Consider the following 14,788-nt stretch of genomic DNA (forward strand, 5'->3'; position numbering starts at 1 on the left):
GGTAAAAATTGGCCTTTTAATTATGTAAAAATTAGCATGTTCTTCTTTAATTAATAAAGCATTTATAAGTAAATTACTTTCTTCCTTAGAGTAAAACATCTTGAAAATAAATCTCAAGAAATCATGGCTTTATGTATTTAACACGCTCTTTTCCAAACAGGGCATACAAATAAAAAGCAAAAAACCCAATTAACCATATTTTGTAGGCATAAAATTACTACATAAATATTAGGCATTACAACAGGCTGCCATATATATAGACTGTATTTAAATAAAATATGTATTAAAATCATTCCATCTTTAAAATATGAATCAAGGAATGTAGTTCAAAGTCCTGATGTGATTTAAGTAAAATAAATAAAGTTCAAGTAAAAATATATAATAGTACTTTAATGGACTGAATTTTACAAGTAATCTGTTTTACATAAATTCAAGTAACTTAATATGCAAACTGCTACTTTACTTACTTATGACAGTCTTAAAATGGTCACAAGAATATTCACATTTTAGTCATTAGTTTCTCTGAATTTTAAACTTAAACTTCATGTTACTGAAGTGCAGTAAATGATATGGAATTTAGTAAATTTTCTTTTTGCATAACTTATAAGTAAAGATAGCCAACCCAATAAACCAGATTGAACAGGGCAAAAGCTGTTGGGAAAAAGATTCGGGAATAGGAATCGATTTTGGCGATGCGGATGTGGATCCTGCCTTCTCTCCAGGACCCTGTTCTGCAGTCTTCAAAGCAACAGAAGAAACTAGCACAGTCTTTGCCCTCCAAACACTGGTACCCGTAATCATCTTCTCCTTGTGGCGGAGAAATGCTATTCATTGGAATCAAAGTGGATCCAGGATGGAGTCCCGGGGTTATCTGTGTAAAATAATAGATAAGAAGAAAACAGCATTAAAAAAAAGATCAGTTTGTCCCCTTATGGCAAGCTCTAAAAGAATGCAGTAAAAATAATCCTGGTTTTAAAAAATCAAAGAAGTATTCAATGTTAATGTTTTTAGATTATAATTTACTTTGTAACACACAACATAATATTACCATACACTTGAAAGATCTTGCAGAAAAACACCCCTCAAAAATGATATAGATGTTCTACCTTTAGAAAGATCATCTGCCAAAATATTGACCATGAATCTTATTCTAAAACAAAAATGAGCTGTATATTTCCATGATATTTTACTCTAAAACATTTACAATGCCATAAATGTCTGTTTGCTATTATGTCATATTATGTAAGTTATTTATTTTAGTAATGATGAGAAAAAATAGCAAAGATGACATTTTGATAATGTAAGCAAGCGTGGAGAGGCTGTGAATAAATACAAAACACAATGCAGTTGTAGTAGTGGATATGCTCAAGGCATCATATTTGGGGGAAAGAATAAACAAGAGTTAAAAACTCAAGTTCCAGACTAATTGTACCAATGTAGTTATCCTCAAAGCTAAAATTATATTAACACCAAATTTTTGTGGTGGCTGTGATGAGTATATTTCATACCTAAGTTATATGATCAGTGCTTCATCTTGCCCAGTAATAATCGCTACTATTATTATCAGGATTATTTGGGACACCTTTTAAATTAACTTTTTTTTTCTTTATTGACTTTAGAGAGAGAGGAAGGAAGAAGGAGAGAGACAGAAACATCAAAGAGAGAGAACATCGATTGGCCACCTCCTGCATGCCCCCCACTGGGGATCAGGCCCACAACCTGGGCCTGTGTCCTGACCAGGAATCCAACCAGCGACCTCTTGGTACATGGGTCGACACTCAACCACTGAGCCACACCAGCCAGGCCAAATTAACCTTTTATGATAACAAGTTCTGAGTAATACCTAAATAATAAAAACAGTTTAATATAAAAATTAAGCAAGTCGTGACACTGTAAAACATTAAAACATTCCCTTTGGAGTCAGACAGGCTTGGACAGAAATTCGGGCTCTGCCCAGTGGAGTTGTGTGACCTTGAACTGGAAGTGTGGCTCTTCTTCTGCCTCTGTGCCTTCTGCTGTACAAGTCACAACAACAATACACAGATATATTTAGGGATAAAATGAGATGATGTACGTAAAGCACCAAGCAAAATATTTGAAACACAGCAAGCATTCAGCTGCCAACAGCTAGTACTTATTGTTGCTATTGCTGGTGTTGATTCCTGAAGAGGCTGTATCAAAATTGGCTATAAAGTATGTGTTAAAGCAAGGAATAACAAAATTACTACAAAAACCTGGACCTTATGAAAAATGTTACCAGAAAAAAATTAATAGACCTTTGAATAAAATGGCAAGTAAAATATGAATGAAGATTGCAAGTCTAGTAACTCTTCAGAACTTCTGCATATTTCAAGGGTTATCATAAGATCCGACTTTACAACTTATTATAATCAGTGGTTTTATTGTTTAAATATGTATTTTTATTGACTTTGTTTTTTAGAGAGAGAGAGATAGAAATATCAATGCGAGAGAGATACATGGATCAACTGCCTCCTGCACAACCCCCACTGGTGATCGATCTTGTGACCCAGGCATGTCCCGCAACCCAAGCATGTGCCCTGACTGGAATCAAATCGAGACCTCTCAGTCCATGGGATGATGCTCAGTCCACCGAGCCACACTGGCCGGGCAGTGGTTTTATTATTTAAACAGCAGCGACAATGCGGACATTATTAAAATTGTTTTAGTCTGGTCTAAATTATTTCTAATAAAAATGTTTATAACTTTTCAAATCTTAAATTTGAAATAAATATATCGCATAGCCATGACTATTAACTATTGTATGGACAGATTTAAATATTAAGAAAGAAAAGTAAAACTTCTTAAAACATGGACTTAACATTAAATCCATTTTATTTCTAAAGAGTAATATAGAATTTCAATCACTAGATATTAAAATTCAGTATATGCAAAAGGAAGCAAATAATCATATTTTGTGATATTTCAAAAAGATAAATGCATCAGACAAGTCATAATATTCATATTAGAAACAAAATGTGCAGCCTGGAGATAAGGAGAAATGCCCTAAACACAAATAAATGCATGACTCCACCAGCTTAGATATATCATAAAAAGCAGAGGCAGTGTATTATTAAATGTTAATGACAGATCTTTTGAGGTTGACACTAGGAGATACTTTATTGACTCCTGAATTTCAGTGGTGCACTAAAATGAGACATTGGTATTCATTTCCTTGTCACTTAATACTTAAATAGCATTGTTCAAATGCTAATCAGAGTGAAAAATGATTAAAATACAAGTTTGTTATTTTTTAATTTCAAGGTTATATGGCATAAAACACATTTCTTATATCACTCAGAACTGCCATAAATGGAAATGTAGTGTGTTGTCAGAATGTTTCAGTTGCACATGAAAATGATAATTAAACACCAAAGGGCAGAAAAATGGAGAAAAATGCAAGAGTGTCATTTAAAAAATGGACTAATCTCTAGTGGTCAAAATCATGCAGAGCTCCCAGCAGTGACGCCTGACACTGACAATATTCCAGTTTCCTGCTGCCCCCACAACACCAAAAATTCAGAAATTGAAAGACATTACACTTTAATGAATGATGAATATGAATAGAAATAGACTTTATATGTGCTGAGAAAAATATCAATAAAATAAATGTTTTGACTGACAGATCTGTCACTCAGAAACTACTGAAAGATTAATCCAGAGACTATAAATATTCCAAACCTTATTTATCTGAAGTGAAACTATTACCCATTTCATACAACTTTTCAAATAAAGATCCTCTTCCCCTCAATAGCAAGCATTCAAAAAAATAAATCAGTTTAAGTGATATAAAAAGAAACAACAAAACTGAATAAGTTTTACTCTTACGTCAAATGAGAGTTTTGAGAACATACCTTTTTTTGTTATTTCAAAAAGTCACTAAGAATATAGTTGAAATTAACATTTTGAAAAACAGATTACATTCTCATTATTACAAATCTGGTTGTATATTAAATATTATATTGCATATGTTAATAACATCATTAAACATACAAAATATATTTTAAGTATCAAGATACTAATATAAATTCAATATTAAGTAGTAAATAAAACATGTATGTGCAAATTATATTTATATATGTATTTACATAATATAATTATATCATATACTAACATAATTAATTATATATTATTAACTATTAGTAAGATAAATAGAAAACTATTAGGTCATGTTATCTATATTGTGTAATGCTAATATTACTATTATTAAATTTTTTATTTAAAACGTTGTGCATGAAAATGCCATACTAAGTATAAATTTTCTCCACTCTCCTTTCACAAAATTAGTCAGAATTTCAAAAATTACAAAATACACTTTAGTGTTAAAAACACATAAAGTCCCAGCCGGTGTGGCTCAGTGGTTTAGCATTGACCCATGCACCAAGAGGCTGCAGGTTCAATTCCCTGTCAGGGCATATGCCCAGGTTGTAGGCCTGACCCCTAGTGCGGGGCATGCAGGAGGCGGCCAATTGATGTTCTCTCTCATCGATGTTTCTATTTCTTTCTCCCTCTCCCTTCCTCTCTTTCTAAAATCAATAAAGAAAAAACACTTTTTTAAACACGTAAAGGTGAGTCTTGGTGATCCTGAGCTGCCCATCAGCATATCAGATTTTGTGATGAGTTTTTAAAAGATACAGAACAGATGGAAATAAGCCAATTGATAAAGTAGACCAAAGGAAGCTACTTTTCAGAAGAGGCTCAGAAAATAGGAACACTTGACTTTAAGGTAGGAAGAATGGAAATGATAAACAGGACCAAAAACATGGCAGTACATATGTTACAAGTCCATCTCCAGAACAGCTACGTATAGTCTTCTCAGCACTCCACCCTCCTTAAGTCCATGTTTCATTATGTGGGAGCATGAAATCAAGATATTTCCATAAGAATGTCTCCCTTAAAAATATCTTTTACTTGTATACATCAGAAATATTCTGCTTTTGTAAAAGTATTTGAAACCAGTCACCTAATTCCCTTAAAGTATCTTTGTTTTCTTTTGATTTTTACATCACAGTGCTATTTGTATTGCACTTTATTATCTTGCATTTGCATGCCTAATGTATTTTTCTACAACTACATTAAAAGATTCCTGAAAGTAGAGAACACATTCTATCATTTTTCTCTTCAAAGTGTCTTGTTCATGGTTGGTGAAATAAGTATCATTCTACATTTTAATCCAATTGATAGATTACTAATACGTTCTGTTCTCAAATGATTATATCAGGCCACTGCTCTGAGTATAACATGTTTTTCTGAGATTTCTAATCATCTATAGGCTGTGTTCTAGTTTCAACATGAACTCCTAATATATTATATGGAGAGTAAAATAGAAAGCACCTTAATTGATTTAAGCTTTTCTAAGAAGGTTTATTGAAACTAAAAATCTATTGTGTTCAAATGTCTGTCTTTAATTAAAATAAATTTGGGTGTTCTGATATTCTCAGTTAAGTAGTCAAAGTGACCTCAACAAGGGGGATTTCAGTTTTGCTTAATAACATACCTATTGACATTTCAGTGATTCTAGTCAAGGTCTTTGGTCCTAGACTATTATCATAGTAATTTAAGAATAAGAAAAGGACAAATGATGCATTTTAAACTACTCAGAATTTTGGGCTTATAAAAAATGTGGGGAGATGGAATGGAGGTAAAAGAAGAAAGGAAAAGGGACAGAGGAAGGAAGAGAAGACAGAGAGAGCAAGAGAGAGACAGTGAAAGAAAGAGATTTCTCTCAAGGTCGTGCATTTGATTACCATGGGTGAAACAGAAAAAAAAGGTTCTACAATGCTCTTAAATAGGACATTTGAGAAAATATCAAGTGGAGGTGTCTATTCTTTATACAAATGTACTCATATTAACTTACCTGATTAGTAAGAATATATGACTGAACCAGGCAGGGAGTCAGATTTGATTACTGATTCTAGTTTTTCACTCAAAGTGACATTTAGTATTGAAAGAACTCATGAATCACATAACTGAACAGAAAGAAAAGACTACAGAACTTTATTTTGGATAGCTCTAGAGAAAGTACTTTTTGTACCCAGGTAGTCAATTATAATATGTCAAATTTAACTTTTGATATTTGAAATTTAGTGCTTCAAAGCTCTACTTTCATTTTTATTCCTTTTTTTTCTCATCCTTAGTATTTTGTTTCCTGGGCTTGATGCTCAATTTTAAATACTCAACATGTAGATTTTGTCTTAAATAACTATTCTAAAACAGTGCATAGAACATGGGTGTCCTTAATAAATATTTGGTGAATAAATGAATGAATAGACATTATCATGTATAGCTTGCCCTCCACTTTGCAGCTTCCTCAGTAAGTGTGACATGCAATGTGACTGAGGGTGCATGATCTAATGTCAGAGTGATAAGAATCAGCCACTTACTAGTTGAGTGTCCTTAGCTGTTATAATAATAGTATCTACGTCATATATTCTTAGAATGAAATTAGAGAATCCATGTGAGATTGTACACCGTCTGGCTTTCATTCATAATTTCCATAAGTAAAATCTTCAAGGTAGTGACTAAACATAGCTGTGGATGAGTAAATGATGAAATGGAAAATCCAGAGAGGATGATTGGCTTTGTTTAAAGGAAAGTGGTAGAAATGCTTCATTTTCTTTTATCTAAAATTTTGCAAATCTATATTAAAGTTGACATCATTATCCTTTGATAATCTGTCCATTAAGGGGTCATAATATGTCCTATGCATAAGTTAAGGTAATGTTAGCATGAGAAACTCACAAGCCAATTCTACAATGTAAGTTCTCAAATGTGTATTGCCAGTAATGTACTCTGCTTTCTTGGAATATTGTGGGAATCTGAAAATAAATTCACAAAAATTTGTTCCTAGGAGTATAACATGAAAACTAAAATATAATTTGTAAGTATAGCAAAGTTTTGTAAAGAAATTAATGAAAATTGGGGGAAGGAAGAAAAGCATTGAATCTTAGAACTTACAAGGTTAGGAGATAATATGGAAAATTGATGCCCCATTATAGAAACAGTATAGTAGGCTTATAACCTTGTCAACCTGCATGGCTATGTTATACAGTTCTAATTTATTTGGGTATTTTGGAACAAATCCATGTTGAAAACATTTTCTGGAGTCAGCAATGAAGTGCCTTTTTAAACTAATATTGAGAAACGGATGTTTACTTACTGCGTTCTCTGCAAAAAGGAAATATAAAGTAAGGATCACAGACTAGAGCTGAGGCACTACAAAATACCTGGGTTTGAGTCTTGGTTTCTTCACATTCTGAGGATGTCCCTGTGCAAATGACTGAACTGTACTCAGATGAGCATATGAAATCATGCATGCAAAATAGTTAGGGGAGTGCCCGACATGATCACTGTTAGATATTACTCTAAGGTTTTAGAATTGCCATTATAACAAGAAATTATAGTTAATCATCCAACACTTGAGCATCTTAGAATCAATTCCAATATATTGACTTGATGTGATGTAAGTGAAGATAGACACCTGATTGGAAAGGGAGTAAGAGCGTATAAAATATGCAGAAACCGAAAAGAACTGTTTAGCTATGTCTTCCAAACACAATTGAATACCAACACTGAAGAAGAATCTTTGTCTCTAAAAGGTAAGTTAAATTTGTGGGCCACCTGTTGTTCAAACTCCAAATCCTCACAAAAACATAGAATCTCTTTAAATAATGGTCTTAAATTATTTTTTAGGTATAAGAATCTACCACTTGGTGAAAATTCACAGCACCTGAAACCAGTCTTTAAAGGCGATCCAAGAGCCCTGGCCGTTTGGCTCGGCAGTCAGAGAGTTGGCCTGCAGTGTGGAGAGACCAGGGTTCGGTTCCCGCTAAGGGCACGTACCTTGGTTGCAGTGGTGTGTCCCTTTCGCGTCGATGTTTCTCTCTCTCTCTCCCTCCCTCCTCCCTCCCACTCTATCTGAACAAAATATCAAAAAATGTCCTCGGGTGAGGATAAAAAAATAAAAAAATTAAGGTGATCCAAGAGACTTTTCTAAGGGGAAATATAAATATACTTTCCTTGGTGGACAATGTGAGGTACTCCAGTTTCATATTAATTTTATTTTTATTTTGTCAGGGTACCTCAAGCACCTATATTAGTTGAAGTAAGTATAACATGAATAGTATATCTAATAGTAAATTCCTGTTTATGAAACAAAGATTTTTAACATACCGAGGCCTTGTTTTTTAGCTTTCTGTCTCGAGCAGTCTTTGCTTTTTTGTTGCTGGTAAAATAATGCAAAGTGCCATATTCCATCAAGGCTGCAAAAACGAAAATGAAACACACAGAAACAAAGAGATCCATGGCGGTTACATAAGAAACCTTAGGCAATGACTTCCTGGCTATTGTGCTCAAAGTGGTCATAGTCAAAACTGTGGTAATACCTGTGGAGAGATGGAAACCATAGTTGAAAAATAACCTAACAGACCATTTTTATTCTTTCATCTGATTTGGCAACATTGTGAGCAGAAATAAACAATGCACACAAAAGCGTATGATTACTGTGATTTACAGAAGAAAAAAAAATACTGGTAACCATAGTTACATTATGTTCGATGTGTTCTTTGTGTCTGTGTATCTTAATCATCTAAATTCTGTGGACTGTAAGTAGTTGACTCTCCGGATCCATCCTTCCCTTCCTCTGTGGGAATAGGCTATTCAATTTTTAACTGTTATGAGGCTGCCTGTAAACCTACTTTTGCCACAACCTACAGAAAGATATTTATTTAATGTATTTGTTGTTAAAGAGGGTACTTAGAACATGGACTTTAAATCTTTCCTCCTTTCTAATATTAGCGTTATAAAGCTATAATTTCCCCTTTAAGCAATGCTTTACCTGTATCTTGCAAATATTTATATATTAAGCATCTATTAAAATTTAGTTTGAAATATTCTCTAATGTATGTATGTATAACTGAAAAAAAAAAAAAAACCTTTATATTCCAACTACATAGGACCCACAATTATAAGAGATATTCTTCAAGATATATCTATCACTTATCTGTACAGTTCATATCCTAATATTAAACATACAGATTCATGCAAAAGCACAATTCCACAATTGCCTATTCTCTTTCATGGCACTATGGCATATGAGTTTTGGCTTCATACAAACCTAATGGTATAAATAATTTATTCAAATTCTCTTTAGAAAACACACAAGAATAAGGTTTAAAAACAAAAATATAATATGTAAGTCATTTTCAAAGTAGCATATAAATAATCTAAGATCATTTATGTACCTTGATACCACATGTAATTTGAAGTAATGATAATTGTTTAAATAGGAAACAAACCTCAGGTGTGAGTGCACTTTATCCACTAACTATGTCTGCACTTCCATTCAGACTCCCAAAGGAACTGCATCTCCAAAATGGAGCTAGGTTCCTCAGGCTTTATCTTGCTACTTTTGTGTAGTTTGCATTTTATTGTATTTATGAAGTGAAGTTAATCACTAGCTATCATAGAAACCAAATGAAAACCTCTTTCTGCTGAAAAAAGCAATGGCCCTAACTTACTTTGCTTTGTAAGGCACACTTTTCAGTAATGTAATTCACTTCCTGCACTATTCTGGGGAATGAATCAACTGATCAATGAGATATCTTTGTTTATCAATACATGAATTTAAGTGATCATTTTTTTAAAAACAAATGTATGGTCATTAGACACATTTTTAAAATATGATGTTGATGATTGAAATAGATTGCCAAAGAAAGAAAATAAAAGTCTATTTTATCAAGTATGAATTACAATTACCTTTTAAATCAGTGTCATTTTACGGGGAACTCTCAAAATATTCACAGACTAAGTAACATTTTACAGATTACAGAAGATTATTGTTCCTTTCAGTGGCCTGCCCTTTAGAACAGCTGAGTATTCATTAGCACCATTGTAAGAGCAAGGCACTTCAAGATTTCTAAACACATACCAGTCAATAATGTTGCCTACTAGTGATTCAGCTAGAAAAGAAAATAAAATCTTGATGAAAAGTGATTGAAAATGTTGACTAAAATTAAATGCAGCGATTATGTATAATTTGCATGTGTTAATTCTTGCTGTGTATTTATGTTTTCCTTGACCTCTATTAATAAAAAAAGTAAAAATAATTCCCAAAGTTTCAAGTTCTTTGCAATTCTATTTCATTCTTGTTTTTCATGTATTTATTTCAACACTACAGTGCAATAAAGTTATGTTCATTTTTGTTTGATTGTAGTGTAGAGGAATATTCTAATATATTCAACAATAAACTTTATATAGTAAAATATTTGTAAACGTCCCATAACACTATAGCATAATATTATGTCTTACCGAGTGAGGTTCTTGCTGGTACTGCATCTTTATTAATCCAGAAAGACACCCAAGAAAGAACAACTGTCAGAATACATGGAATGTAGGTCTGAATAGTGAAATATCCCATTCGTCTGCTCAGGTCAAAAAATATTGTCATGATAACATAATCCCCTGAAAGAAAAAAAAAAGTTTTATTTTGGCTCTAAAATATTTTTAAAAGTATAGATCGCAATAAAACCCATAGATTGAAATACAAATGCTGTTTGACTCATTTATGTTTCCTTCTTACCAGAGATTGTGTGAGAAATTTCAGTTGAGTTCCGCAACCCTACAAATGCAAACTGATATAATCTCCAATATTTAGGATCAGCCACTTCTACAGAAGGCTTTTTCCATTTATATTCAATTTCATTTTTAGGGTATCCATCTAGATAATAAATTAAAATAAAATATATAGATTAACAAGATCCACAACTGTTACTACTGCCCTACCAACATTATCCAAAGACAAATTTTTTAAAATTCTTCATGTCATTATAATTATTTTATCTAAGACAGTTGAACATAAGCTACGCTTCAGAAAATTGTATACATTGTATTTTATTTTATTTCATTTTACATTTTTAAATGAACAGGTCCTGAGTCTAAGTTTCTATGAAAATTATCATGTATTTTATCACTTACAGCTTGAAAATTCTAGTGGACAGGAATGTTCATCCATAGGAAAGTTGTGGAGCTGAAGATAACATTCTGCATTAATTGTCAATCTATTTAGATGAAAAAAATATTTAAAAATAAAAAATAATTTCAAGCATTAAAAATATTTTCTCTAATTTTCAAACATGATTTTGGCCTACAATAATGGATTTTGATATATTAGAAAATAATCATTCTAAAATCTCAAAGTCTTACATAGCAATATTATAACATTTATAGATGAATAAGACAATTTAACATTTTCCTCTCTAGCCAACTAAGTTGTATCTGTATACATTTAGTATAAGTTCTTTTTAAAGTTAAAAATTTGGCCCTGGCCAGTTTTAGCTCAGCAGTTAGAGCGTCGGCCTACGGTCCAGAGAGACCTGGGTTCGGTTCCCACTAAGGGCACGTACCTCGGTTGCAGTTTGTCCCGGGCCCTGGATGGGTTGTGTGGGTGGCAGCCACTCAATGTGTCCTTTTCAAGTCGATGTTTCTCTCTCTCTCTCTCTCTCTCTCTCCCCCCGACTCTATCTGAACAAAAAATAAAAAAATGTCCTTGGGTGAGGATAAAAATTAATAACTGAATAAATAAATAAATAAATAAATAAAGTTAAAAATTTGTAATTCAAGGAGATCAACACACATACCTGTGGGCTCATGTGTGCACAAACACACAATTAACAGGGTGTACATGATTAAGTCTGAAAATTTTTTTTCTCTTAATTATTCATGAACATCTTTCCATTATGGATTATTCATAATAAGTAAGTATGTTCAAGATGATTAATTAAATAAACTTGAATCTTACACAACAGCATTCATTTAATTCTTTCTTAAGAATGTTTTTACTAAGTTATTAAAAATCAGTGTTACTCTGAGCTTGAACAAGAATTTCTAAAATATTGCACCATAGTAGATTTTAGTGTATAAAAGGAAATCCATATGTCTTACTTTGCAACTTTAAAAAAGGGACATTTATAAATTGATCAAACACCAGCATGAAAAATAAGTTAGAGCAGCTGTACATTTTCAAACATTATTACCTTAAAGTATATAGAACTCGTCCATCATTCCAAATTCGCAGCAGACGATTAGGAGTTGTTATCCAATGAGCGTCAGATTTCCTTGAGTTTCTGAAGAAAGTGTCAGGAATCCAAATTTTCCCAACCATGTTACTGTTAAGCATAAGCACTTTCATAGTACTATTAAATTTTAAACGACTATCAAACCAGGTTTGGGCAAAAATTATATCAATCGTGTATTCCTGAAATATAAAAAGAAGAGGAATGACATGAAATAGTGAAGCCACTCTTTAAGATGTTTTCTTTAGATGCTTGAATTATTATATTAAAAAGTTTCTGTAAGTTGATAGCAATTAAACTGTCTTTTGGTAGAAAAAAACATATGCTATAATCTAATTTTTTGAAATTGTTTACATGAGTCATGTAAAAATAATCCAATATTTTTAGTAATTACTGCTACTTACTGTGGCTTCATATTTTTTGGGAAATTTTATTTAAAAATTTATAATATGTAGGATATAATCGTTAAATACAAAAGCAAATGATCTTATTGTTAGAAATTATATTAATTTTGTGATATTCACATGGTCAAAGTAAATAAAAAATTAAGATGCAAATATTCACCAAATAACCTAAAAGTCCTTATATTGTTCTTTGCCCCCCCAAATTAATTATGATTATTTAGATTATGATTTTCAAATATTAAAAAAAAAAAAAGTTTTTCTTTATTGATTTTTAAAGAGAGAGGAAGGGACAGGGAGACAGAAATAGAAACATCTATGAGAGAGAACATCCATTGGCCCGTCCTGCATGCCTCAAACTGGCGATTGGGCCCACAACCTGGGCATGTGCTCTGACCGGAATTGAACTGGCGACCTCCTGGTACATGGGTCGACACTCAACCACTGAGCCACACCAGCTGGGCTGTTTTAAAATATTTTAAAGCGCGCGCGCGCACACACACACACACACACACACACAAACACACACACACACTACCTGGGCAGCTTCACAACAGTTATCTTTCATGCCTATCCTGACCTCCTGCTTCTCAGGCCAGATGTCTTTTCTTTGGGATAAATTATGCTTTATCCAAGCAACTTCTTCAACTGACATAAATGATTAACCATTCATAGTCTAACAGTAGTGTAGCCTTCATTGATGACACAGTTTCTGGGTTTTCTTTTTTTATCCTCACTCAAGGACATTTTTTCATTTTTTTGTTCAGGTAGAGTGGGATGGAGAGAGAGAGAGAGAAAGAAAAAGAGAAAGAAACATCGACGTGAAAGGGATACATCCAGTGGTTGCCACCCGCACAACCCAACCAGGGCCGGGGACAAACTGCAACCAAGGTACATGCCCTTAGTGGGAACTGAACCCGGGTCTCTCTGGACCGCAGGCCAACGCTCTAACCGCTGAGCCAAACCGGCCAGGGTCGGATTCTGGTTTTAGTAATAAATGCAAATGGAAAGAAGGCCCACCGTCATTCTGATGAGTAGATCATCAGTAGATATGATGGATCTCAGGAAAAGTATCTCATCAACATGACATCTGAGAATTTCATTGTACGTTGGTATGTAGTTAAACAGCAGACACTGCTTAAAATGATGAAAGAGGCATACAAATGTGCCAGGACTATGGCTAAGCAAAGACCCAACATTGGTTGGTAGAGGGAACTGCATGCTACTTGGTGGGTATACTTGGCTGCAACATTCCAAACTAACAGGGCATTAAGTGTCACTTGAGAGCTAACTTGTCCAGGGGTGGGATTTAGCAAGCAGCTGTGAATCTTCTTTAGTAACAGCTGACAGGATCGTCTTTAGAATACCTGTTTATAAAAGTGCTAGTCACTGTTGAAAGAGTTATGACTTCCAAAGGCTCGAACTCTCCCAAGCAGAGAGTCTTGAGGAAATGCGAAAAATTGTCTATTCAAAACTATTCCCTCAATCTCAGATCAAGAAGAGAAAGATGTCTTGATAATTATCGGTCTTGACCAAATCCTCAACAGAGGTTAATAATACCAAGCTCTTTTAAATCGCTAATCCTTAATAAGTGTCTCACTGGGGTAAGGTTAGTAAAGTTTGTACTGTCTTGTACGTGATTGAAAAATCCAATTTTTCTTTCACTCATTTGTTTTAGTGTAATTTCCAGAAAACAATGAAACCATGTTCTCGTACTTCATGTTCCCATTTAGAGGTTGTAATAATCTGCATAATGAATAAGCAAAACAAACATGAAAAGAAACTTCCATTTATCCTGAACAAGTGCAATAGCTTCCAGGATAAACATTTGGAAATAAGAAACAGAGCATTTAACACGTGACATCCAATGTACATTATGAGACTTCCTGTCTCCTTGAAAGTTAGTTGACAAGACAGCAATAGTAAATGATAGTGAGGTGAGCGATCTTGATTTCTAACTCCATTAAATCAAACCATAATTGATGAAAGTTTATGTAGTGTAGTCTTATTATTGCACTGTCAGCTTTCCAATTATGCAGTGTGTCTTGCACTTAACTAGCTAATTCACTACCGCTGTCTTTTTAATAATAAAAGAAACTTTACATAAAATGCAGACCTGCCTAGGTAATTATTGTAGGTGCATAATTTCATCATGAAATTTGGTTGAATGTGATCTGGTCTTTCCACCTGGACATTAATCTCTTCCTAAATTATCTATTCACATGGCCAGATTTTATGGTGGGCCAAATGACAGCAGTCAATCAAATCTAAGGGTTATAGACATGTGGAGAAAGGTAC

General features: G+C 33.3%; 1 protein-coding gene across 1 annotated transcript in view; it reads right to left on the reverse strand.

Moving 5' to 3' along the window:
• Positions 1 to 396: 396 nt before the first annotated feature.
• Positions 397 to 14,788, reverse strand: part of GABRG1 (gamma-aminobutyric acid type A receptor subunit gamma1) — a 49,504-nt gene continuing 35,112 nt past the window's right edge. Inside the window, exons 4-9 of the mRNA XM_036261652.1 lie at positions 12,051 to 12,271; positions 10,993 to 11,075; positions 10,598 to 10,735; positions 10,327 to 10,479; positions 8,191 to 8,402; positions 397 to 871 (exon numbers count right to left, since the gene is read on the reverse strand). Of these exons, the coding sequence (XP_036117545.1) occupies positions 602 to 871; positions 8,191 to 8,402; positions 10,327 to 10,479; positions 10,598 to 10,735; positions 10,993 to 11,075; positions 12,051 to 12,271 (1,077 nt within the window). The 3' untranslated portion in view covers positions 397 to 601. The remainder of the gene's footprint in view (positions 872 to 8,190; positions 8,403 to 10,326; positions 10,480 to 10,597; positions 10,736 to 10,992; positions 11,076 to 12,050; positions 12,272 to 14,788) is intronic.

This window comes from Molossus molossus, unplaced genomic scaffold (genome assembly GCF_014108415.1).
Source record: "Molossus molossus isolate mMolMol1 unplaced genomic scaffold, mMolMol1.p scaffold_m16_p_1, whole genome shotgun sequence".
Taxonomy (NCBI): domain Eukaryota; kingdom Metazoa; phylum Chordata; class Mammalia; order Chiroptera; family Molossidae; genus Molossus; species Molossus molossus.